General features: G+C 70.8%; 5 protein-coding genes across 5 annotated transcripts in view; all 5 read left to right on the top strand.

Annotated features, from left to right (window-relative positions):
- The window catches only part of CPT1B (carnitine palmitoyltransferase 1B), a 14,519-nt gene extending 9,913 nt beyond the window's left edge, over positions 1-4,606 (top strand). Inside the window, exons 11-17 of the mRNA XM_039704579.1 lie at positions 179-295; positions 678-842; positions 1,598-1,732; positions 3,063-3,215; positions 3,683-3,796; positions 4,023-4,115; positions 4,436-4,606. Coding sequence (XP_039560513.1) covers positions 179-295; positions 678-842; positions 1,598-1,732; positions 3,063-3,215; positions 3,683-3,796; positions 4,023-4,115; positions 4,436-4,522 — 864 coding nt within the window. The 3' untranslated portion in view covers positions 4,523-4,606. The remainder of the gene's footprint in view (positions 1-178; positions 296-677; positions 843-1,597; positions 1,733-3,062; positions 3,216-3,682; positions 3,797-4,022; positions 4,116-4,435) is intronic.
- An 804-nt stretch (positions 4,607-5,410) lies between these two features.
- Positions 5,411-9,592, top strand: LOC120500123 (dromaiocalcin-1-like). The gene is made up of 5 exons (XM_039704578.1): positions 5,411-5,686; positions 7,431-7,592; positions 7,670-7,852; positions 9,026-9,131; positions 9,403-9,592. The coding sequence occupies exons 1-5, from the start codon at positions 5,411-5,413 to the stop codon at positions 9,468-9,470; spliced, it is 795 nt and encodes a 264-aa protein (XP_039560512.1). The 3' UTR covers positions 9,471-9,592.
- Positions 9,593-11,283: 1,691 nt separating this feature from the next.
- ODF3B (outer dense fiber of sperm tails 3B) lies at positions 11,284-13,795 on the top strand. The gene is made up of 6 exons (XM_039704564.1): positions 11,284-11,470; positions 11,549-11,752; positions 11,826-11,927; positions 12,729-12,844; positions 13,073-13,210; positions 13,292-13,795. Exons 1-6 carry the CDS (start codon positions 11,362-11,364, stop codon positions 13,364-13,366), a joined length of 744 nt encoding a protein of 247 aa, XP_039560498.1. The 5' UTR covers positions 11,284-11,361; the 3' UTR covers positions 13,367-13,795.
- A 199-nt stretch (positions 13,796-13,994) lies between these two features.
- Positions 13,995-19,864, top strand: LOC120500110 (thymidine phosphorylase). Its single transcript, XM_039704563.1, has 9 exons — positions 13,995-14,298; positions 14,770-14,972; positions 15,047-15,145; positions 15,527-15,656; positions 15,728-15,846; positions 16,620-16,782; positions 17,475-17,705; positions 18,425-18,565; positions 19,483-19,864. The coding sequence occupies exons 1-9, from the start codon at positions 14,172-14,174 to the stop codon at positions 19,656-19,658; spliced, it is 1,389 nt and encodes a 462-aa protein (XP_039560497.1). The 5' UTR covers positions 13,995-14,171; the 3' UTR covers positions 19,659-19,864.
- LOC120500122 (protein SCO2 homolog, mitochondrial) lies at positions 19,681-20,774 on the top strand. Its single transcript, XM_039704577.1, has 2 exons — positions 19,681-19,699; positions 20,128-20,774. The coding sequence occupies exons 1-2, from the start codon at positions 19,681-19,683 to the stop codon at positions 20,757-20,759; spliced, it is 651 nt and encodes a 216-aa protein (XP_039560511.1). The 3' UTR covers positions 20,760-20,774.
- Positions 20,775-22,366: the final 1,592 nt, after the last annotated feature.

The following is a 22,366-nucleotide window of genomic DNA, read 5'->3' as shown; positions in this document are numbered from 1 at the left end:
GATCTTGGGAATTTGGGGTGGGGGCGGTCACGGATTGGGGGGTTGAGGGTCCTGGGGATGTGGGGTCTGGGCGGAGCGTGGAATTGGGGCTCTGGGGGTTATGGAGTTGGGGTTCCGGGGGTTTTGGGGGGCCGGGGGTCGTTGCCCCCTCCCCAGCTGTGCCCCCCTGCCCCCCCAGTTCATGCTGGCCACGGACAAGTTCCAGCTGGGCTACACCGAGGGGGGGCACTGCAAGGGGGACCCCCGGCGGCAGCTGGCCCCCCCCCAGCGCCTGCAGTGGGACATCCCCCCCGAGGTGGGCGACAGGGGACGGGAGGGGACAGGGGAGACGGGGGGGACAGGGGGACAGCGAGGGGACAGGGAGGGGCAGGAGGGGACAGGGAGGGACAGGGTGGGGACAGGGAGGGACAGGGGCGGACAGGGTGGGGACAGGGGCGGACTGCTACAGGTGAGGGTGAGGACTCAGGTGAAAGCCATGCCGTGCCATGTTGTGCCATGCCGAGTCCCCAGGGCGTGGCTGCCATCGATGGGGTGGCACGGTGTGGGTTCAGGTGGGGTGCCATGCCATGCCGTGCCGTGCCGTGCCGTGCCGTTGCCCCACTCGGGGTTCAGCTGGTGTGCCGTGCCGTGCCATGCCATGCCATGCCATGCCGTGCCGTGCCGTGTCCCATCCCCAGGGCGTGGCGGCCATCGAGGCGTCGCTGCGCGTGGCGCGGGCGCTGGCCGAGGACGTGGACTTCTGCTGCTTCCAGTTCTCCACCTTCGGCAAGGGGCTCATCAAGCGCTGCCGCACCAGCCCCGACGCCTTCATCCAGATCGCCCTGCAGCTGGCACACTTCCGCGTGAGCCGGGACGGGAATGGGATAACGGGAATGGGATAATGGGATAATGGGAGGGGACGGGATCGCCCTGCAGCTGGCACACTTCCGCGTGAGCCGGGACGGGAATGGGATAACGGGATAATGGGAATGGGATCCGTGGGACGGGATCGCCCTGCAGCTGGCACACTTCCGCGTGAGCCGGGAATGGGATAACGGGATAACGGGATAATGGGAATGGGACAGGATCGCCCTGCAGCTGGCACACTTCCGCGTGAGCCGGGACGGGAATGGGATCCGTGGGGTGGGATAATGGGATAACGGGATCCATGGGGTGGGATAATGGGAATGGGAACAGGGTGGGATAATGGGAATGGGATCCATGGGGCGGGATAATGGGATAAAGGGAATGGGATCCATGGGGTGCGATAATGAGAATGGGATCCGTGGGGCGGATTGGGATAATGGGAATGGAATCTGCGGGGCGGGATAAGGGGAATGGGATCCACGGGGTAGGATAATGGGAACAGGATCTATGGGGTGGGATCTTGGGATGGAATGGGATAATGGAATGGGAATGGGAATGGGATCCATGGGGTGGGATGGGATTGGGGTGGGATGGGATAATGGGATGGGATAAGGACAGGATGGGGTGGGAGTGGAAAGGGGTGGGATGGGATGGGGTGGGGGCCCGGGGCGTGGCCGTGGCCAGGACGGGGTGGCTGTGACCAGCGGGACGAGCCGTGCCCATGCCGTGTCCCCAATTCCCCACCCCGCAGGACAAGGGCTCCTTCTGCCTGACCTACGAGGCGTCCATGACGCGGCTGTTCCGCGAGGGCCGCACCGAGACCGTGCGCTCGTGCACGGCCGAGTCCACGGCCTTCGTGCGCAGCATGGCCGACAGCCGGCGCAGCGTGAGTGCCACGGCACGGGACCCTGCTGGCACCCCGCCCCTCGGGGGTCCCCGTCCCTCCGGGGTGCCGGGGGCCTCTTTGGGGTGCAGCTTGGGGTGCAGCCCCCCTGATCCCCCAGCGCTCGGAGGGGCAGTGCCTGTTCAAGGTGCAGCTCTGGGGGCTGAGCCAGGGTGCAGATTTGGGGTGCAGAGGGGCAGCAGAGACTGTTCCGCAGGTTGGGGTGCAGCGTGGGGTTCAGCCCCCAACGCCTCCCCAGAGTGCAGAGGGGCAGCAGCGACTGTTCCAGGTGCAGACTGGGGGTGTCGGTTCGGGTTCCATTTGGGGTGCAGGTCTGGGGGTGTGTTGGGGTGCAGATTGGGGTTCAGCCACCCCGACCCCCCAGCACTTAGAGGGGCAGTGTCTGTTCAAGGTGCAGACTGGGGGTGCAGGTTTGGGGTGCAGGTTCGGGTTCCATTTGGGGTGCAGGTTTGGGGGTGCATTGTGGTGCAGTTTGGGGTGCAGCCCCCCTGATCCCCCAGTGCTTGCAGGGGCAGTGTCTGTTCAAGGTGCAGATCTGGGCTGTGCCTGGGCTCAGGTTTGGGATCAGTTTGGGCTCAGTTTGGGGTGCAGGTTTGGGGTGTCAGTTAATTTGCAGTGTCAGTAATTTGTGGGTTCAACCCCGGGCACCCCAGCGCTCGGAGCGGCAGCAGCTGTTCGAGGTGCAGGTCTGGGGGCTGTGCAGGGGCTCAGTTTGGGCTCGGTTTGGGGTGCAGATTTGGGGTGCAGGTTTGGGGTGTCGGTAATTTGGGGTGTCGGTGATTTCGGGGTTCCCCCAGCGCTCGGAGCGGCAGCAGCTGTTCGAGGTGCAGATCCGGGGGCTGTGCAGGGCTCAGTTTGGGGTGCAGGTTCAGGGTGGCAGTTTGGGGTGTCGGTAATTTGGGGTGTCGGTCATTTCGGGGTTCCCCCAGCACTCAGAGCGGCAGCAGCTGTTCGAGGTGCAGGTCTGGGGGCTGTGCAGGGGCTCAGTTTGGGCTCGGTTTGGGGTGCAGATTTGGGGTGCAGGTTTGGGGTGTCGGTTCGGGGTGTCAGTTTGGGGTGTCGGTCATTTCGGGGTGTCTGTGATTTCGGGGTGTCGGTAATTTGGGGTTCCCCCAGCTCTCGGAGCGGCAGCAGCTGTTCGAGGTGCAGATCCGGGGGCTGTGCAGGGCTCATGCAGGGGCTCAGTTTGGGCTCGGTTTGGGCGCAGTTTGGGGTGCAGGTTTGGGATGTCGGTTCGGGGTGTCAGTTTGGGGTGTCGGTCATTTCGGGGTGTCGGTGATTTCGGGGTGTCGGTGATTTGGGGTTCCCCCAGCGCTCGGAGCGGCAGCAGCTGTTCCGGGTGGCGGCCGAGAAGCACCAGCAGCTCTACCGGCTCGCCATGACCGGCGCGGGCATCGACCGCCACCTCTTCTGCCTGTACCTGATGTCGCGGTACCTCGGCATGCAGAGCCCCTTCCTGGCCAAGGTCAGCGCGGGGACACGGACAGGGACATGGGGACGGGGACATGGACAGGGGCCAGGGATGGGGACACGGACAGGGACTGGGGACACGGGACAGGGATGGGGACAGGGATGGGGACACGGACAGGGACATGGGGACGGGGACATGGACAGGGACGGGGACACGAGGGTGACAGTTGGGGACACGGGAGGAGCACACAGAACCCCTGTGGGACACGGGCAAGGGGCCATAGGAAGGCGCAGGGGGGACACAGAGTGGCACCGGGAGGGCACAGCGGGGACACTGCCACCCACCCTGGTGTCACCGCACGTGGAGTCCCGCCCTGGGGCTGGGGGGTCCTGGGGGGCTTTGGGTGCAGTGGAGTTCCCCGGGGTGCCATGGGGCACAGTGGGGCACAGTGGGGTTCCCGGGGTTCCCTGGGGTTCCCTGGGCTCCCCGGGGTGCCCGGGGTGCAGCGAGTGTCCCCACAGGTGCTGGCGGAGCCCTGGCGCCTCTCCACCAGCCAGACCCCGCAGCAGCAGCTCAAGATGTTCGACTTCGAGAAATTCCCCGACCACGTCTCCAGCGGCGGCGGCTTCGGCCCCGTGAGCTCCGGGGCACCGGGGGGCACCGGGGGGCACCGGGAGGGGGCAGCGGGTGCGGGGCTCGCTGTGGGGTCCGTGGGTTTGGGCAGGGGGTGCCCCACACCGGAGCCCCCAGCCCCACATGGGCGAGCCGGGTGGCTTCAGCCCAGCCCCACACTCGGGTGGGTGCCCCAGGGGGGTCCCAGGTGCCCCCCGGTGCCCCATGGCCCCTGTGCCCCCCCCGCAGGTGGCAGACGATGGTTATGGGGTGTCCTACATCATCGCCGGGGAGAACCTCATCACCTTCCACGTGTCCAGCAAGTTCTCCAGCCCCGAGACGGTGAGGGGGGCACGGGCGGTGGGGAGGGGGGGTCCCAGAGCTGCACTCGCTGTCCCTGGGGTCACCTGTGAGGTCACCTGAGGGTCTGGGACAGCCCGTGACCCTGGCCCCCCCCCAGTGGGACCCCCAGCCCATCCCAGCCCCCCCTTCTGGGACACCCACCCCATCCCAGTCCCCCCCAGTGGGGTGCGGGCCATGCTGGGGGTCCCACAGCTCCGGGGGTGCCCCAGGGTGGGCACGGGGGGGGTTGGGGTCTCACTTTGGGCACTGCGCTGCCCCCCGGGGGGGTCCGGGCGGGCTCTGAGCGGCGCTGCCCGCAGGACTCGCAGCGCTTCGGCCGCAACATCCGCCAGGCCATGCTGGACATCGCGGCGCTCTTCGACAAGCCCCCCCCCGCCGGGAAGTGACCGGGGGGGCCGCGGGACCCCCGCGCTCTGGGGGGCCGGGGGGCGCGGCCCTGGCCCTGCTCCCAATAAAGGCTCTCGGTGTGACCCCGCTGTGCCTCGGGGTGGGACCCCCGGAGGTCAGGGGGGCCAGGGCTGGATCCGCGGGGTGCCGGGGGGCATCCGCGGGGTGCCAGGGCTGGATCCACGGGGGTCCTCGGGGGGGCACGGTGGGCACCGGCGGGGGCCGGTGAAGGCATCAAAAGGGCCGTGCCTGGGGCGGTGACCCGGCTGGTCCGTGCCCAGCCCCATCCCAGTGACCCGTGCCCAGCCCCAGACCCGTGCCCAGCCCCATCCCAGTGACCCGTGCCCATCCACAGACCCGTACCCAGCCCCACCCTGGTGATCTGTGCCCAGCCCCAGACCCGTGCCCACCCCCATCCCGGTGACCCGTGCCCATCCCGGTGGTCCGTGCCCATCCCGGTGACCCGTGCCCATCTCGGTGGTCCATGCCCACCCCCATCCCGGTGATCTGTGCCCATCCCGTGCCCATGCCCATCCCAGTGATCCGTGCCCATTCCATACCCATACCCGGCTCGGTCCCCATCCCGGTGATCTGCTCCCATCCCCATCCCCGTGCCCAGCCCCGGGCCTGTCCCTCTCCCGGTGATCTGTGCCCGTCCTGATGCTCCGTGCCGTTTCCCGGATCCGGTCCCGTCCCGGTGCTCCGTGCCAGTCTCTTTCCCAGTGATCTGTCCCTGTCCCGTTTTGCCAGTCTCTTTCCCAGTGATCTGTCCCCGTCCCGTTTCTCCGTGCCAGTCCCGTGCCTGTCCCCGTCCCGGCGCTCCGTGCCTGTCCCTTTCCCGGTGCCCGTGCCGTGTCTCGGTGCCAGTCCCGTGCCCAGCCCGTGCCATGACGGGGGTGCGCAGCGGGGCACGGCGGCACGGGCGGGCCCTGCGCAGAGCCCTTGGGCCGTGTCCGGCCCGGGGGTCGCCGCGCCCCGGGTGGCACCGCGCTGGCACCGTCCCCTCCCCGCCGCCACCGCCCGGCGCCGCCAGCCCGGAGCCAGCGGCGGGCGAGGGGCCAGGGGTGGCACCGCGCTGGCACCGCGCTGGCACCGTCCCCTCCCCGCCGCCACCGCCCGGCGCCGCCAGCCCGGAGCCAGCGGCGGGCGAGGGGCCAGGCCGGGCACGGGGACCGGGACAGGGGACAGGGACCGGGGCCAGGCCGGGAGAGGGGACAGGGACACCCCGGGACAGGGGACAGGGACCGGGGACACCCCGGGACAGGGACAGGGACCGGGGACACCCCGGGCGAGGGGCCAGGCCGGGCAGGGGGATCGGGACAGGGGACAGGGACCGGGGACACCCCGGGAGAGAGGACAAGGACAGGGAACACTGGCGGGAGAGGGGACAGGACAGGGACCAGGGACAGGGGACAGGGACAGGGACAGGGACCGGGGACACCCCGGGACAGGACACAGGACAGGGGACACCCCGGGCGAGGGGCCAGGCCGGGCAGGGGGATCGGGACAGGGGACAGGGACCGGGGCCAGGCCGGGACCGGGGCCAGGCCGGGACAGGGGACAGGACAGGGGACAGGGACAGGGGACAGGCCGGGAGAGGGGCCAGGGACAAGGGGCCACCCGTCAGAGGGGACAGAGAGGGCACAGGGACAGGGGACATCCCCCGGGAGAGGGGACAGACGGGGAACAGGGACAAAGACCCTTCTGGGACAGGGTCCAGGCCTGGGACAGCGACAGCGACAGGGACAGAGACCCCGCGGGCAGCCCCCCCCCCACCCTGGGGTCACTGTCACCCCGGCACCAGGCTGGTCCTGCGCCCCCACCCCATATCGGAGTGACATCCATGGTCCCGACCCCATATCAGGGTGACAGCCCCGACCCTACATCGGGGTGACAGCCCCCATCCCCACCCCAAATCGGGGTGACATCATGATCCAGACCCCACATCGGGGTGACAACCCCGACCCCATATCAGGGTGACAGCCCCTCTCCCCCCACACCGGGTGCCCGCTGTCCCCTCGCTGGGGCCGTGTCCTCCCTCGGAGCTGGCGCGGGACTGTCCCGGGTGCCGCGGGGACCCCGGGGACACCGCTGGGGGCTGGGTGGGAGCTGGGACCCCGGAGAGCGAGTCTGTGTGTCCGGCACCGCGTCCCTCTGTCTATCCCTTGGTCCGTGTCCCTCGGTCCGTGTCCCTCGGTCCGTGTCCCTCAGTCCGTGTCCGCCGCAGCCGCGCCCGCTCCCCCGCCCTTATCAGATCCCTGATCGATCCCTTATCGATGCCTGATCAGATCCCTGATGGGACCGCACCCCAGCCCGGCACCCCCGGCCCCTTCACCCCCCTGTCCCCGGGGATGGCCCCTGTGCCCTGTCCCCTCCTGTGGGGGATGGCCCGTGTCCCCTGTCCCCTCCTGTGGGGGATGGCCCCTGTCCCCTGTCCCTGTCCCCTCCCAGCCCCGTGCCGGTCCCGGGGGTCACTCGGAGCTGTGCCCGTGTCCCAGCCGTGTCCCCACGCCTCTTGGTGACCCCCATTCCCCGAGGGGGGACCCCAGGGCCCGCCAGGGACCCCCGGGTGCTGTCACTGTGACCCCGGGGGTCCCTGCCCTGGCACCCCGAGAGCGGGGGCAGCGCCGGGGGGCCCGGGGGGTGCCCGGGGGGTGCTCGGGGTTGCCCGGGGGTGCCCGGGGGTGCCCGGGGGGTGCCCGGGGGGCTCAGGGAGTGTCCGGGGGTGCTCGGGGGTGCTCGGGGTTGCCCGGGGGGTGCTCGGGGGTGCTCGGGGGTGCCCGCGTCACCGGCCCCTTTGATGCGGTGCCAGCCCCGCCACGGGCGGGTGCTCCCGGCCCGGCCCCCCCGCCCCCGCGGGCCCATAAAGGGCTCGGGGAGTCCCGAACAGGGCCGGAGGTGCCCTGACCCCCCAACCCCCCCCGCCGGGCCCCAGCTGGGTTTGGGGGTCACGGTGACACCCCTGTCCCCCCAGGGGCCGAGGCCACCCGCTGTCCCCGGGGGTGGCTGTCCTTCCAGGGACACTGCTACGGCTACTTCGGGCAGCAGCTGAGCTGGAGGAGGGCTGAGGTGGGTGCCGGGGGAATCGGGGGGTCCTGGGGTCCCCCAGACCCCCAGGACCGCCCCGGACGTGGCGCTGTCCCCAGGCGTGGTGCCAGGCCACCCGCGGGGGGCACCTGGCGTCGCTGCACAGCCCCGAGGAGCACCGGGCGCTCGCCGCCTTCCTCGCGCGGCGCCCGCGGCGGGGAGAGGACGACGAGGAGGGCGACAAGGACAGGGACAGGGACAGGGACAAGGAGGACGGCGTCTGGATCGGGCTGCACCGGCGGGTGCGTGGCCGGAGCGAGCCGTGCCTGTCTGTGCCTGTGTGCCACACCCCGTGTCCCACCCCGTGTCCAATCCCTGTGCCACACCCCGTGTCCCGCCCCGGTGTCCCCTGCCTGCAGCGCTCCCTGTCCCCTGTGTCCCAGCCTGTCCTGACCCCGCCCTGCCACACCTCCGTGTCCTGTCCCGCTGTCCTGAGCTGTCCCTGCAGCGCTGCCTGGCTGCCACCCGTGTGTCCCTGTCCCCCCGTGTGTCCCTGCCTCACCTGTGTCCCTGTGCTCCCTGTCCCCCTGTCTGTTACCCGTGGGTACCTGTCCCCTGTCCCCTGTGCCCTGTCTCACCTGTGTGTCCTTGTCCCCCTGTGCCCACTGAGCCCCGTCCCCCTGTCCCCTGTGCCCCTGTCCCTTGTCTCACCTTGTGTCCCTGTGTCCCTGTCCAATGTCCAGATGTGTGTCCCTGTCCCCCCGTGTGTCCCTGTCCCCCTGTGTGTCCCTGTGCTCCCTGTTCCCTGTGCTCCCTGTCCCCTGTCCCCTGTGTGCCCCTGTCTCACCTGTGTGTCTTTGTCCCCGTACCCCTGTCCCCTGTGCCCCCGTCCACTGTGTCCCTGTGTCCCCATCCCCTGTCCCCCCGTGCCCTGTCCCCCTGTGTGTCCTTGTCCCCCTGTGCCCACTGAGCCCCGTCCCCCTGTCCCCTGTGCCCCTGTCCCTTGTCTCACCTTGTGTCCCTGTGTCCCTGTCCCCTGTCCCCCTGTGTGTCCCTGTCCCCCTGAGCGGGGTCCCGTGTCCCCTGTCCCTGTCCCTGTCCCCGTCTCACCCGTGTCCCTGTTCCCCTGTGTCCCTGTCCCTGTCCCCTGTCTCACCTTGTGTCCCCGTGTCCCCACCGTCCCCCTGTCCCCTGTGCCCCTGTCCCTTGTCTCACCTTGTGTCCCTGTGTCCCTGTCCCCTGTCCCCCTGTGTGTCCCTGTCCCCCTGAGCCCTGTCCCGTGTCCCCTGTCCCTGTCCCTGTCCCCGTCTCACCCGTGTCCCTGTTCCCCTGTGTCCCTGTCCCCTGTCTCACCCGTGTCCCCGTGTCCCCATCCCCATTCCCTGTCCCTGTGTCCCTGTCCCCGTCCCCGTCTCACCCGTGTCCCCTTCCCCTGTCCCTGTCCCCGTCTCACCCGTGTCCCTCCCGTGTCACAGCGCCAGGGCTGGCTCTGGGCTGACGGGTCCCCGCGCCACTACTGGGCCTGGGAGGGGGACGATGGCCCCAGGGGACATCCCTGCATCGCCCTGGAGGACTCGGCAGGTCAGGGGGCACGGGTGCCAGCCTGGGGACAAAGCCTGGGGACAATGGCCTGGGGACAATGGCCTGGGGACAGTGGCCTGGGGACAGCCCCGTGCCACGCTGGAGGACCCAGCTGGGGGGGGACACAAGGGTTGGGGGGCAGGGGGTGTCAGGGAGGGTCAGGGGGGTCAGGGAGGATCAGGGGGGGTCAGGGGGGTCAGGGAGGGCCAGGGGGTGTCCGGGGGCCCTGGGGCTGGCAGTGTCCCACGTGTCCCCTGTGGTGTCCCCGCAGGGTTCATGGCCTGGGAGGGCGAGGCGTGCGGCGAGCGCAAACCCTTCGTCTGCAAATACGAACCCTAGGGGGGCCGGGGGGGCCCGGGGGGGCCCGCGGCCCCCACTGCTGCCCCCAGCCCCTGTGCAGCCCCCCGACCCTGGGGCGTGACCCCCACCCCGCATCCTGTCCCCAAACCCAGCCCCACCCGGACCCCGCACACCCAGCCCCCCTGCACCGAGACCCCCAATAAAGTGACCGAAGCACCGGGACCCCCCGTGTCCCTTGGCTGTGTCTGTGCCCCACGGGTGACACCGCAGGGGACGGGGACCTCAGCCCGTGTGACCCCCGAGCTCCCGGGGGGGCATGGCCGGAGGCGTCCCCACGACAGAGGTGTCCCCAAGGGAAGGGGTGTCCCCAAGGGAAGGGGTGTCCCCAAGGCAGCCCCTGGCATCTCAGCCACTCTCTGTGTTCCTGTCCCCCCACGTCCTCGTGTCTCCCTGTGTCCCCCCTGTCCCCATATCCCCTGTCACCCCTTCACCCTCTCCCCGTGTCCCCGTGCTCTTCCCGTGTCCCCACAAATGTCCCCATGTCCCCCGCAAGTCACTCATATCCAAGTCTCCACATTGCCCTGTCCCCCCCTGTCCCCGTGTCCCCTCCCATGTCCCCTCCTGTCCCTCTGTCCTTGTGCTCCTGGGTCTCCGTGTCCCTCCTGTCCTCCCCGCGGAGTTTGGGGGGGTCAGATATGGGGTCCGAGGGGCGCATCCATGTGGTGCCAGGGCTGCATCCATGGGGTGGATTTTTGGGATGTACCCATCAGAATGTACCCATGGGGCGCCAGGGGTCAATCCACGGGGTGGATTTTTGGGGTGTATCCATGATCTGTACCCATGGGAGGTACCCATGGGGTGCCGGGGTCAATCCACGGGGTGGATTTTTGGGGTGGATTTTTGGGATGTACCCATGGGGGTGCTGGGGGTCAATCCACGGGGTGTATTTTTGGGGTGTATCTATTGGGATGTACCCACGGGTGTATTTTTGGGGTGTATCCATGGACTGTACCCATCGGGATGTACCCACGGGGTGCCGGGGTGCACCCACGGGGCTCCCGGCGCTCCCTCCCCGGCGCTGTCACTGCTGTCACCCCGGGGTGCTGAGCGCTCGGGGGGGTGGGGGTGGCACAAAGCGCTGGAACCCCGCGGCCATTGTGACACCGCGGCCACCAGGCCGCCGCCGCCGGCTCCCGCGGCCCCGCGGAGTCACTTGTCACCAGGGCGCCGCTGCCACCAACAGGGCCACCCCCCCGCATGCCGGCGCCGCTGCTGCCGCCCCGCTCGCCGTGGGGGGGTCAGATATGGGGTCCGAGGGGCGCGTCCATGGGGTGCCAGGGCTGCATCCATGGGGTGGATTTTTGGGGTGTATCCATGATCTGTACCCATGGGAGGTACCCATGGGGTGCCGGGGTCAATCCATGGGGTGGATTTTTGGGGTGGATTTTTGGGATGTACCCATGGGGGTGCTGGGGGTCAATCCACGGGGTGTATTTTTGGGGTGTATCTATTGGGATGTACCCACGGGTGTATTTTTGGGGGGTATCCATGGGCTGTACCCATCGGGATGTACCCACGGGGTGCCGGGGTGCACCCACGGGGCTCCCGGCGCTCCCTCCCCGGCGCTGTCACTGCTGTCACCCCGGGGTGCTGAGCGCTCGGGGGGGTGGGGGTGGCACAAAGCGCTGGAACCCCGCGGCCATTGTGACACCGCGGCCACCAGGCCGCCGCCGCCGGCTCCCGCGGCCCCGCGGAGTCACTTGTCACCAGGGCGCCGCTGCCACCAACAGGGCCACCCCCCCGCATGCCGGCGCCGCTGCTGCCGCCCCGCTCGCCGCGGGCAGCGGCCCCGGGAGCCCCCCCGCGCCCCGCCGCGACCACCGGCCGGGGGGCCGAGCCCGAGGCCGGGGCGCCGCCAGCAGAGCCCCCCATGTCACACGACCTCTGGGTGGGCCCCTGGAGACCGCACCGGCCCCGGGGGCCCACCTCGGCCGGGTACCGCAGCCCCGGGCCCAAGTACCGGATCCCCGGCAGCATCGGTGAGTGCGGGGCGGCGGGGCCGGCGGGGGACGCGGGCCGGGGGCGCCGAGTCCCACCGAGCCCCTGCCCGCCCCCAGGCCAAGACCGGCGCGACCCCTCCGGCCGCCGCGCCCCCGCCTACAGCTTCGGGATGAGGCTGGGGGGCCCCGAGGAGCCGCGCTCGCCCGGCCCGCAGTACCTGGTGCCCGCCGGCTTCACGGCCCGCGGCCGGGACCGCGGGCCCGCCTTCACCATGGGCGGCCGGCCCCGCGAGCGCCGCGCCAGCAACACACCTGGGCCAGGTGAGTGCGGGCCCGCAGCCCCGGCGCCGGCAGGGACCGCGGCCCGCCGCGCTCACCCCGCTCGCCCTCGCAGCGTATTATTGCCCCGAGCAGGCCACCAGGGTGACCCTGCCCTCGGCCCCCGCCTGCTCCGTGAGGTCCCGCGCCCGCCCGGACAGACCCCAGCAGACGCCAGGTGAGAGAGACAGGGGGTGTCAGGGGTCCCCCGGGGCTGGGACCCCGTCATCTCCCTGGGGCAGGGACCCCCAACACCCCCCGGGCTGGGACCGCCAACACCCCCCCGGGGCTGGGATCCCCGTCATCTCCCTGGGGCTGGGACCCCCAACACCCCCCTGGGCTGGGACCCCCAACACCCCCCCCGGGGCTGGGATCCCCGTCATCTCCCTGGGGCTGGGACCCCCAACACCCCCCGGGCTGGGATCCCCATTATTTCCCTGGGGCTGGGACCCCCAACACCCCCCGGGCTGGGATCCCCATCATCCCCCTGGCCGGACCGGGCTCCCCAACACCCCCGGGCTGCTCTGACCCACCGGGCCTCAGCCTTTCCTCCCCACCGCGGGAGGGGGAAGCCCCGTGTCCCCCTGAGCCGTGTCCCCCCCCAGGCCCTGCCACCTACCAGCTGCCCCCCGAGGGGGCTGGGGGGTCAGGTGCAAAGGCACTGGGGTGCCGGGGGACTGGATCTGGGGTGCCAGGAGTGTGGGGTGCCGGGGGCCGTGGGGTTGGGGCACCAAGGAGTTGCAGTGCCACGACTCCAGGGGGCTGGGGTGACAAGAATAACACCCCCCGGGCTGGGATCCCCATTATTTCCCTGGGGCTGGGACCCCCAACACCCCCCGGGCTGGGATCCCCATCATCCCCCTGGCCGGACCGGGCTCCCCAACACCCCCGGGCTGCTCTGACCCACCGGGCCTCAGCCTTTCCTCCCCACCGCGGGAAGGGGAAGCCCCGTGTCCCCCTGAGCCGTGTCCCCCCCCAGGCCCTGCCACCTACCAGCTGCCCCCCGTGGCGGGGCCCCGCCTGGTGAACAAGGCATCGACCCCCCAGTGCATCATGACAGGGCGAGGCCCCAGCATCTTCGAGGACAATAAACAGGTGGGGGCTGGGGGCAGGGGGCTGGGGGGTCGGGTGCAAAGGCACTGGGGTGCCGGGGGACTGGATCTGGGGTGCCAGGAGTGTGGGGTGCCGGGGGGTTGGGGTACCAAGGAGTTGCAGTGCCACGACTCCAGGGGGCTGGGGTGCCAAGAATGTGGGGTGCAGGGGCTCGGGTACCGAGGGTGTGGGGCATGCAGGGGGTGACAGCACCCGCCCCTCTGCCCGCAGACCCCAGGACCCAACAACTACGGCACCGTGGACCCCAACTTGTACATGGCGCGGGCGCCCCGCTGCACCATAGTGGGGCGGACCCGCTCGCCCCCGACCTCCAAGACGCCCAGCCCCAGCGACTACTACCCCAAACCGGTGAGCGGGGACGGGGACAGGGAGCCGGGGGGACGGGGACCCGCAGCCCCTGACCCTCACAGCGCCTCTGTCCTCCCGCAGGACCAGAAACAAGGACAGACCTTCGGCGTGCGCCACTCGGAGAGCGTGGTGCCCATGAGGGACTCGCGCCTGTAGGGGAGCGGGGACGTGGGTGACACCGCCAGCCTGTGGCAAGCACGAACTGCAGCAGCACCCGCTCACGCTCCTGGGTGACACCGCCATCTGTGACAAACACGAGCTCCAGCAGCACTCGCTCACTCTCCTGTCCCGCTGCGTCGCACGGGGGGCCGGGGGCTCCCCTAAAGCCGCACTTCGCCCATCCCCAGGGAGACCCTGGCAAGGCCACGGAGAGGGACCCCGTGGGGGGGTGGGACGTGCCAGGGGTGAGGGATGTGCTAGCAGCCCCCGCCCTGCTCCAGTCCCATCCCATCCTGCCCGGGACCTCGGGGCGTGGGGGCTCTGGGGACACCCGACAGGGAGGGGACATCCCTCAGCGCCGCGCCTTGAGGGCTCTGTGGGCTCTGTGCCGTGGGGGATCCCCGGCACGGCACCACCTGCCAGTGTCCGGGGCCAATGAGGGACCCGCGGGCCACCCCTCGTGTCACCCCCCGTGCCACCCCCGTGCCACCCCCCGCCGCCGCCTCTCCCGTGCCCCGCTCGTTGCCCCGGGCTCAAAGTCCGCGGCCGGAGCGGCCTCGCCACCCGCGGGCAGCGGGCACCGGGCACGGGGCCAGGCGGGCACGGGGCCAGGCAGGCACGGGCATCCGGCCGCGGCCGTGCGGGATCCGGGCTCGGCCGTGCGGGCTCGGGGTGGCGGCTCCGGGCAACCGGGGCGCGGCCGGGCGGGCTCGGGTGCCATTGGTGCCACCTCGGGGTGTGACCGCTGCCACACCGCGGTGCCGGCCGGCCCAAAGCGCGGTGCCAGCTGTCCGGGACAGGGATGGACTCCCTGCCCCCTCTCCCGACCCTGATCCGCAAGAAGCGGGACGGGGAGCGGCTGGAGGACGCCGAGATCCGGAGCTTCGTGCGCGGCGTCACCGAGGGCACGGCGCAGCAGGGACAGATCGGTGCGGGCGGGAGGGACGCGGGGACACCCCGGCCCCGGGGGCAGCGCAGGGAGCGCGAGGGGCGGCACGGCCGGGGACGCGGGCAGGGCCGGGGGACACGGCCAGGGGAGGGACACGGGCACAGGGGGCACCGGGGGCACCGGGGCAGGGGGGTCTCAGCAGTGGGAGGGACAGCAGGGGAAACCCCGGGACGTGTCAGGGTGTCCTGGGCAGGGGACACGGCTGGGGACCACCCTGGGAGGACAAGAGAGGGACTCCAGGACATGGCAGGGGGTCATGAGCAGGGGACACGGCTGGGGGGGAGAGGGGGACCCCAGAGGGTGGCAGAGGGTCCAGGGCATGTGGATGGGTGGGGGTCCTGGGGAGGGCACTGAGGTGGCCCCGCGTGTCCCCGGGTGCCTCGCAAATGGCATCTGGCTGCGGGGCACGGTCGGGTTGGGGACAGGGGAGGTGACATGCGTGTCACCGCAGGGGCCATGCTGATGGCCATCCGGCTGCGGGGCATGGACGCGGGTGAGACCCTGGCCCTGACCCAGGCCATGGCCAGCTCTGGCCGGACGCTGGCCTGGCCGCCCGCCTGGCACGGGCTGCTGGTGGACAAGCACTCAACCGGTGGCGTTGGGGACAAGGTCAGCCTGGCCCTGGCCCCCGCGCTGGCCGCCTGCGGCTGCAAGGTGAGGGGGACGCGGGGATGGGGCGGGGACGGGGGGGTCCCCGAGCCCCTGCGCCCACCCGTGCCCCTCCCCAGGTGCCCATGATCAGCGGGCGCGGGCTGGGCCACACCGGGGGCACCCTGGACAAGCTGGAGGCCATTCCCGGGTTCCGCGTGTCCCAGAGCCCCGAGGAGGTGACGGACGGGGGGTGACGGGTGAGGGACGGGGACACCACGGGCACCCCCACACCCTGTGGGAACCGGGCTCGGGAGCACCGGGGGTGTGGGGGATCACTGTGGGGTGATGAGGGGGTCTCACTGGGGCACCCGTGGGGTGCCAGTGGGGTGTCCATGGGGTCCGAAGAGGGGGTGGATGCCATGGGGTACTGATGGGGTGCAGGTGCCAATGGGTTGTGGGTTCTCACAGGGTCCCAAAAGGGTGCAGGAGATGGGGAGTGCCCGGGGGTGTCCATGGGTGCCGATGCGGTGTCCGTGGGTGTCCGTGGGTTGTGTGGGTGTCCGTGGGGTGCCGATGGGGTGTCCGTGGGGTCCCACGGGACACACACCGTGCCGCAGATGCAGCACATCCTGGCGCGGGTGGGCTGCTGCATCGTGGGGCAGAGCGCGGAGCTGGTGCCCGCCGACCGGGTGCTCTACGGGCTGCGCGACGTCACGGCCACCGTGGACAGCCTGCCCCTCATCACCGGTACGGGCGCGGGCCGCGGGGACACGCGGGGCGCGGGGAGGGACGCCCGGTGACCGCCCCGCCCGGCCCAGCCTCCATCCTCAGCAAGAAGGCGGCGGAGCGGCTCTCGGCGCTGGTGCTCGATGTCAAGTTCGGGGAGGCAGCTCTGTACCCCACCCAGGAGAGCGCGCGGGAGCTGGCGCGGAGCCTGGTGAGACCTCGGGGACCCCCGGGACCCCTGCCCGGCCTGCAGCCCCCTCCCACTGTCCCTGTCCTCTCTGCCTGCTGTCCCGGGCCATTCCCGCTGTCCCTGCTCCTGTCCCTGTCCTTGCTCCTGTCCCTGACCCTGCCCCTGGTTGTCCGTGTCCCCTCGTGTCTCGTCCCTGCCTGCTGTCCCTTGTCCCTGTCTGTTCTCCTTCCCACTGTCCCTGCCTGTCCCTGTTCCTGTCCCTGCTCCTGTCTCTGTCCCCGCTTGTCCCCTATCCCTGCCCTGTCTCTCCCTGCCCACTCTCCCCGCCTGTTGTCCCTGTCCCTGTCCATCCCTATCCCTGCCCGCTGTCCCTGTCCCTGCCCACTGTCCCCTCCCACTGTCCCTGTCCCTGCCCTCTCTCCCTGCCCGCTGTCCCGGGCCATTCCCGCTGTCCCTGCTCCTGTCCCTGTCCTTGCTCCTGTCCCTGACCCTGCCCCTGGTTGTCCGTGTCCCCTCGTGTCTCGTTCCTGCCCACACTCCCTGCTGTCCCTTGTCCCTGTCTGTTCTCCCCACTGCCCCTGCCTGTCCCTGCCCGCTGTCCCTGTCCCTGTTTGTCCCCTATCTCTGTCCCTGTCCCCACGTGTCCCCATCCCTGACCTCTGTCCCTGCGGGCTGTTCCTGTCCCTGCGGGCTGACTCCACCTGTCCATCCCTGTCCCTGGGGCTGTCCCTGTCCTTGTCCATCCCTGTCCCTGTCCATCCCTGTCCCTGGGGCTGTCCCCGCTGTCCCCGCAGGTGGAGGTGGGCGCGCAGCTGGGCACCCGCACCGCGGCGCTGCTGACCCGCATGGAGCAGCCGCTGGGCCGCAACGTGGGCAACGCGCTCGAGGTGCTGGAGGCGCTCGAGTGCCTGCAGGGGGGCGGCCCCCCCGACCTGCGGCACCTGGTCACCGCCCTGGGTCAGTGCGGGACACGGGGGGACACGGGGGGACAGGGGAGGGGGCGGCCCCCCGACCTGCGGCACCTGGTCACCGCCCTGGGTCAGTGCGGGACACGGGGGGACACGGGGGGACACGGGGCAGGACAGGGTCCGCAGACACGGGTCCTGTGTCCGGTCCTGACCCCCCCACCCCGGGGCCCCCACACTCTCTGTCCCCTCCTAAGCCCCGTCCCCCTCTCTCTGCCCCTGTCCCGAGCAGGGGTGGGGGCGCAGAGGGGCAGCGGGGCAGGGTTTGGGGCTCCCCAGGAGTGGGGGTCCCCGTGGGGGTCGCAGCCGTGTCCCGGTTCGGGGTGCAGGTGGGGCGCTGCAGGATGGAGCAGGGGGCTGTGGGGCTGGGGGCGGTGTTTGGGGTCAGGGGGTCCCAGCCGTGTCCCGGTTTGGGGTGCTGCTGTGGCAGTGCGGGAGGGAGCAGGGGGCTGTGGGGCGATGTTTGGGGTCAGGGGGTCCCAGCCCCTTATCCGGTTTGGGGCGCAGGCGGGGTGCTGTGCGGGATGGGGCAAGGAGCAGGGGGCTGTGGGGCAGGATTTGGGGTCAGGGGGTCCCAGCCCCGTTCCCTGTTCGGGGTGCTGCTGTGGCAGTGCGGGATGGGGCAGGGGGCTGTGGGGCAGGGTTTGGGGAGGGGTCCCAGCCGTGTCCCTGTCCGGGGCGCAGGCGGGGTGCTGCTGTGGCAGTGCGGGATGGCCGCGGGGGCCGAGCAGGGCCGTGAGCGCCTGGCCCGGGCTCTGGACGATGGCTCGGCCCTGGGCACGTTCGAGGCCATGCTGGGGGCACAGGGGGTGCCCCCCGACACCGCCCGGACCCTGTGCACCGGGACCCCCGCCCAGCGCCGCCAGCTCCTGGGCCAGGCCAAGGTGTGCGAGGAGCTGCCCGCGCTGCAGGAAGGTCAGAGGGACCCCACCCCAAATTCCCCACCCTCCCTTGTCCCCGTGCCCCTCCGGGGGGCTGACAGTCCCCCCGTTCCCACTGCTCCCGTCCACGGCCATGCCCTCGCCCTCCCCAGGGTGCTCCAGACTCCCCTGGATTATCCCCCCACCCTGAGGGTCCTCACCTGCCCACGCTGCCCCCTCCTCTGTGCTGGGGGGTCCCCGAACTCCCCCATACCCCATACCCTGCCCCTCGAGGGTCCCCGCTTCCCCATGCCGTGTTCCGGGGGTCCTCACCTGTGCCCCCCGCCCCACATCCCTGCGCTGTTCCTGATCCCTGGGGGGTGCCCATACCCTGACCCGCCCGGGCTGGGGGCTCCCCTGTGTCCCCATGTCCCTGAGGCCCCCATATTGGGGATCCCCGCAACGTCCCTGCCCTGCCAAGGCTGGGGGGTCCCCCCTCCGTGTCCCTGATCCCCTTGCCCCCCACTGTCCCTGCCCCTCCAGACCTCCCCGTGTCCCCTTGCTGCTCCCGTGGTCCCCAGGCTGGGGTTTAACCCTGTGTCCCTGTCCCCCCATGTCCCTGTCCCTACCGTGTCCCTGTCCTCCCCGACATATCCCTGTCCCCCCTGTGTCCCCGTCCCCATGTCCCTGTCCCCCCATGTCCCTGTCCCCGTGTCCCTGTCCCCCCCATATCCCTGTCCCCCTGTGTCCCCGTCCCCGTGTCCCCGTCCCCAGGCTGGGTGCAGCAGGTGCGGGCGCTGCCCCTGGCGCGGGTCCTGCACGGCCTGGGCGCGGGCCGGGCGCGGGCCGGGGACCCCGTGAACCCCCGCGTGGGCGCCGAGCTGCTGGTGGGCACCGGGCAGCGCCTGCGGGCAGGTGAGGGCGGCTCCCCACACCCCGTCAGCCCCGAGTGCCCGCGGTCCCTGAGGCCAGCCCCGGCTGGGGTGAACCCCGGTTTGGGGGGGATATCTGGGAGATCAGAGCCCCCCATAACCCTTCAGTGCCCCCTTCCCTCAGGAGAGCCCTGCCTAGGGGCGAACCCCGGTTTGGGGGGGATATCTGGGAGATCAGAGCCCCCCATAACCCCTCAGTGCCCCCTTCCCTCAGGCGAGCCCTGCCTAGGGGTGAACCCCGGTTTGGGGGGATTTCTGGGGGGATCAGAGCCCCCCGATGATCCCTCCCTCAGGCGAGCCCTGACTTGGGGTGCACTCTGAATGGAAGGGATATCTGGGGGGATCAGAGCCCCCATAACCCCTCAGTGCCCCCTTCCCCCAGGCGAGCCCTGCCTAGGGGTGAACCCCGGTTTGGGGGGATTTCTGGGGGATCAGAGCCCCTCGATGATCCCTCCTTCAGGCGAGCCCTGTCCAGGGATGAACCCTGGTTTGGGGGGATATCTGGGGGGATCAGAGCCCCCATAACCTCTCTGTGTCCCCTCCCTCAGGAGAGCCCTGACTTGGGGTGCACTCTGAATAGGAGGGATTTCTGGGGGGATCAGAGCCCCCCGGTAACCCCTCAGTGCCCCCCTCCCTCAGGCGAGCTCTGTCTAGCGATGAACCCCGGTTTGGGGGGATTTCTGGGGGGATCAGAGACCCCCGGTGACCCCCATGTCCCCTTCCCTCAGGGGAGCCCCGTCTGGGGATGAACCGCGGTTTGGGGGGATATCTGGGGGGATCAGAGCCCCCATAACCCCCCCGTCCCCTCCCTCAGGCGAGCCCCGTCTGGGGATGAACCGCGGTTTGGGGGGATATCTGGGGGGATCAGAGCCCCCATAACCCCCCCGCCCCCTCCCTCAGGCGAGCCCTGGCTGCGGGTGCACCATGAGGGGACGCTGGGCGCCGAGGGCCGGCGGGAGCTGCAGGACGCGCTGCGCCTGGGCCCGGAGCCCCCGCGGGACTCGCCGCCGCTGGTGGCCGAGACCATCGTGCCGTCGGGAGCCGTCCCCGCGCCGCGCCGGGGCTCACGGCAGTGATAAATAGAAATAAACCGCAGCGATGGCGACGGCGGGGCCATGTCGCGATAAACACAGCCCCCCCCACGGCTCTGAGGGCAGCGGCGCGGCGCGGCGGCGCCACCTAGTGGTGCAACGGGGAACTGTGCTGTGGCCACGCCCCTCGCGTTGACCACGCCCCCTCGTATTGACCACACCCCGCCCGCCTTGTGGCGCACTATGCAGACCACGCCCTCTCCCGCTGCGGCCCCGCCCCTTTCCGCCGTGGCCCGGGGACAGGGCTGGGGTCCAGGGGAGGGAGGAGGGCTCAGGGGGTATTTGGGGGGCAGGGTTGAGGTCACAGGGGTGGGATGAGGGCTCAGGGGACATTTGGGAGGCAGAATTGGGGTCCCGGAGCAGCAGGATACCGGGTGGGGGACAGGGGGTATTTGGGGGGGTCCAAGGGTATCAGGAGGGATGGGCTGAGGGGTCAGGAGGCATGTGGGGACAGGGTTAGGGTCCAAGAGATGGGATGAGGGCTCAGCGGCGGCGGGCTGGCTGCACCTGCGGCGGCACAAGGAGCGGCAGCAGCGCGCCCGGCAGCTGCGGCAGCTGCGCGCGCTGCCGCTGAGCCAGGCCGACTTCCAGCTGCGGGACGCGGCGGGGACACCGCGCACCAAGGCGGATTTCCGGGGCCGCTGGGTGCTGCTCTACTTCGGCTTCACGCACTGCCCCGACGTGTGCCCCGAGCAGCTGGAGCGGCTGGGCCGCGCCGTGGGCCTGCTGGAGCGCGACGCCGCGCTGCCGCCGCTGCAGCCGCTCTTCGTCACCGTGGACCCCGAGCGCGACGACGCGGCGGCGCTGGCGCGCTACCTGCGCGACTTCCACCCGCGCCTGCTGGGGCTCACGGGCAGCCCCGAGCAGGTGCGCGCCGCCGCCGCCGCCTTCCGCGTCTACGTCAGCGCCGGGCCGCGCGACGCCGACGGCGACTACCTGGTGGACCACTCGGTGCTGACGTTCCTGCTGGACCCCGACGGCGCCTTCCGGGACTGCTACGGGCGCTCGCGCTCGGCCGAGGAGCTGGCGCGCAGCGTCCGCGCGCACATGGAGGCCTACGAGCCGCCCGCCGCCGCGCCGCAATAAACGGCAGCACCGGCAGCCCCGGCCCAGCGGGGCTGTGCTGGGGAGGGAGGGAGGGAGGGATGGCAGCCCGCAGTGTCCCCTGGGTGTGTCACATGGGGGTGACAGGGGCGACGACGCGGCGGCGCTGGCGCGCTACCTGCGCGACTTCCACCCGCGCCTGCTGGGGCTCACGGGCAGCCCCGAGCAGGTGCGCGCCGCCGCCGCCGCCTTCCGCGTCTACGTCAGCGCCGGGCCGCGCGACGCCGACGGCGACTACCTGGTGGACCACTCGGTGCTGACGTTCCTGCTGGACCCCGACGGCGCCTTCCGGGACTGCTACGGGCGCTCGCGCTCGGCCGAGGAGCTGGCGCGCAGCGTCCGCGCGCACATGGAGGCCTACGAGCCGCCCGCCGCCGCGCCGCAATAAACGGCAGCACCGGCAGCCCCGGCCCAGCGGGCTGTGCTGGGGAGGGAGGGAGGGATGGCAGCCCCCAGTGTCCCCTGGGTGTGTCACATGGAGGGGACAGAGCCCACAGCCTGCAGGGGTGGCACATGGAGGACAGGTGACAGTCCCCAGTGTCCCCCAGGTGTGTCCCATGGGGGTGACAGAGCCCTGCAGAGCCCACACTGGACAGGGGTGGCACATGGAGGACAGATGACACCTCCATCGTCCCCCAGGTGTGTCAAGTGGGAGGGACAGAGCCCACACCCTGCAGGGGTGGCACATGGAGGGGGACATCTGGCACCTCCAGTGTCCCCTAGCTGTGTCCTGTTGGAGGGACAGAACCCACACCCTGCAGGGGTGGCACATGGAGGACAGATGACACTTCCAGCGTCCCCCAGGTGTGTCCTGTGGGAGGGACAGAACCCTGCAGAGCCCACACCCTGCAGGGGTGACACATGGAGGACAGCTGACAGTCCCCAGTGTCCCTCAGGTGTGTCCCATGGGGGTGACAGAGCCCACACCCTGCAGGGGTGGCACATGGAGGGGGACATCTGGCACCTCCAGTGTCCCCTAGCTGTGTCCTGTTGGAGGGACAGAACCCACACCCTGCAGGGGTGGCACATGGAGGACAGATGACACTTCCAGCGTCCCCCAGGTGTGTCCTGTGGGAGGGACAGAACCCTGCAGAGCCCACACCCTGCAGGGCTGGCACATGGAGGACAGCTGGCAGCCCGCAGTGTCCCCCAGGTGTGTCCCATGATGGAGACAGAGCCCACGCCCTGCAGGGCTGGCACATGGAGGGGGACATCTGGCACCTCCAGTGTCCCCTAGCTGTGTCCTGTTGGAGGGACAGAACCCACACCCTGCAGGGGTGGCACATGGAGGACAGCTGACAGTCCCCAGTGTCCCTCAGGTGTGTCCCATGGGGGTGACAGAGCCCACACCAGACAAGGGTGGCACATGGAGGACAGGTGACACCTCCAGGGTCCCTCAGGTATGTTCTGTGGGACAGACAGCCCTGACAGAGCCCACGCCCTGCAGGGCTGGCACATGGAGGACAGCTGACAGTCCCCAGTGTCCCTCAGGTGTGTCCCATGGGGGTGACAGAGCCCACACCCTGCAGGGGTGACACATGGAGGACACCTGACAGTCCCCAGTGTCCCTCAGGTGTGTCCCATGGGGG

The sequence above is a fragment of the Passer montanus genome, unplaced genomic scaffold, assembly GCF_014805655.1.
Source record: "Passer montanus isolate IOZ18808 unplaced genomic scaffold, ASM1480565v1 scaffold177, whole genome shotgun sequence".
In the NCBI taxonomy this organism is placed as follows: domain Eukaryota; kingdom Metazoa; phylum Chordata; class Aves; order Passeriformes; family Passeridae; genus Passer; species Passer montanus.
Note: the sequence above shows the minus strand (reverse complement) of the source record. Positions and strands in the feature narration are given on the sequence as shown.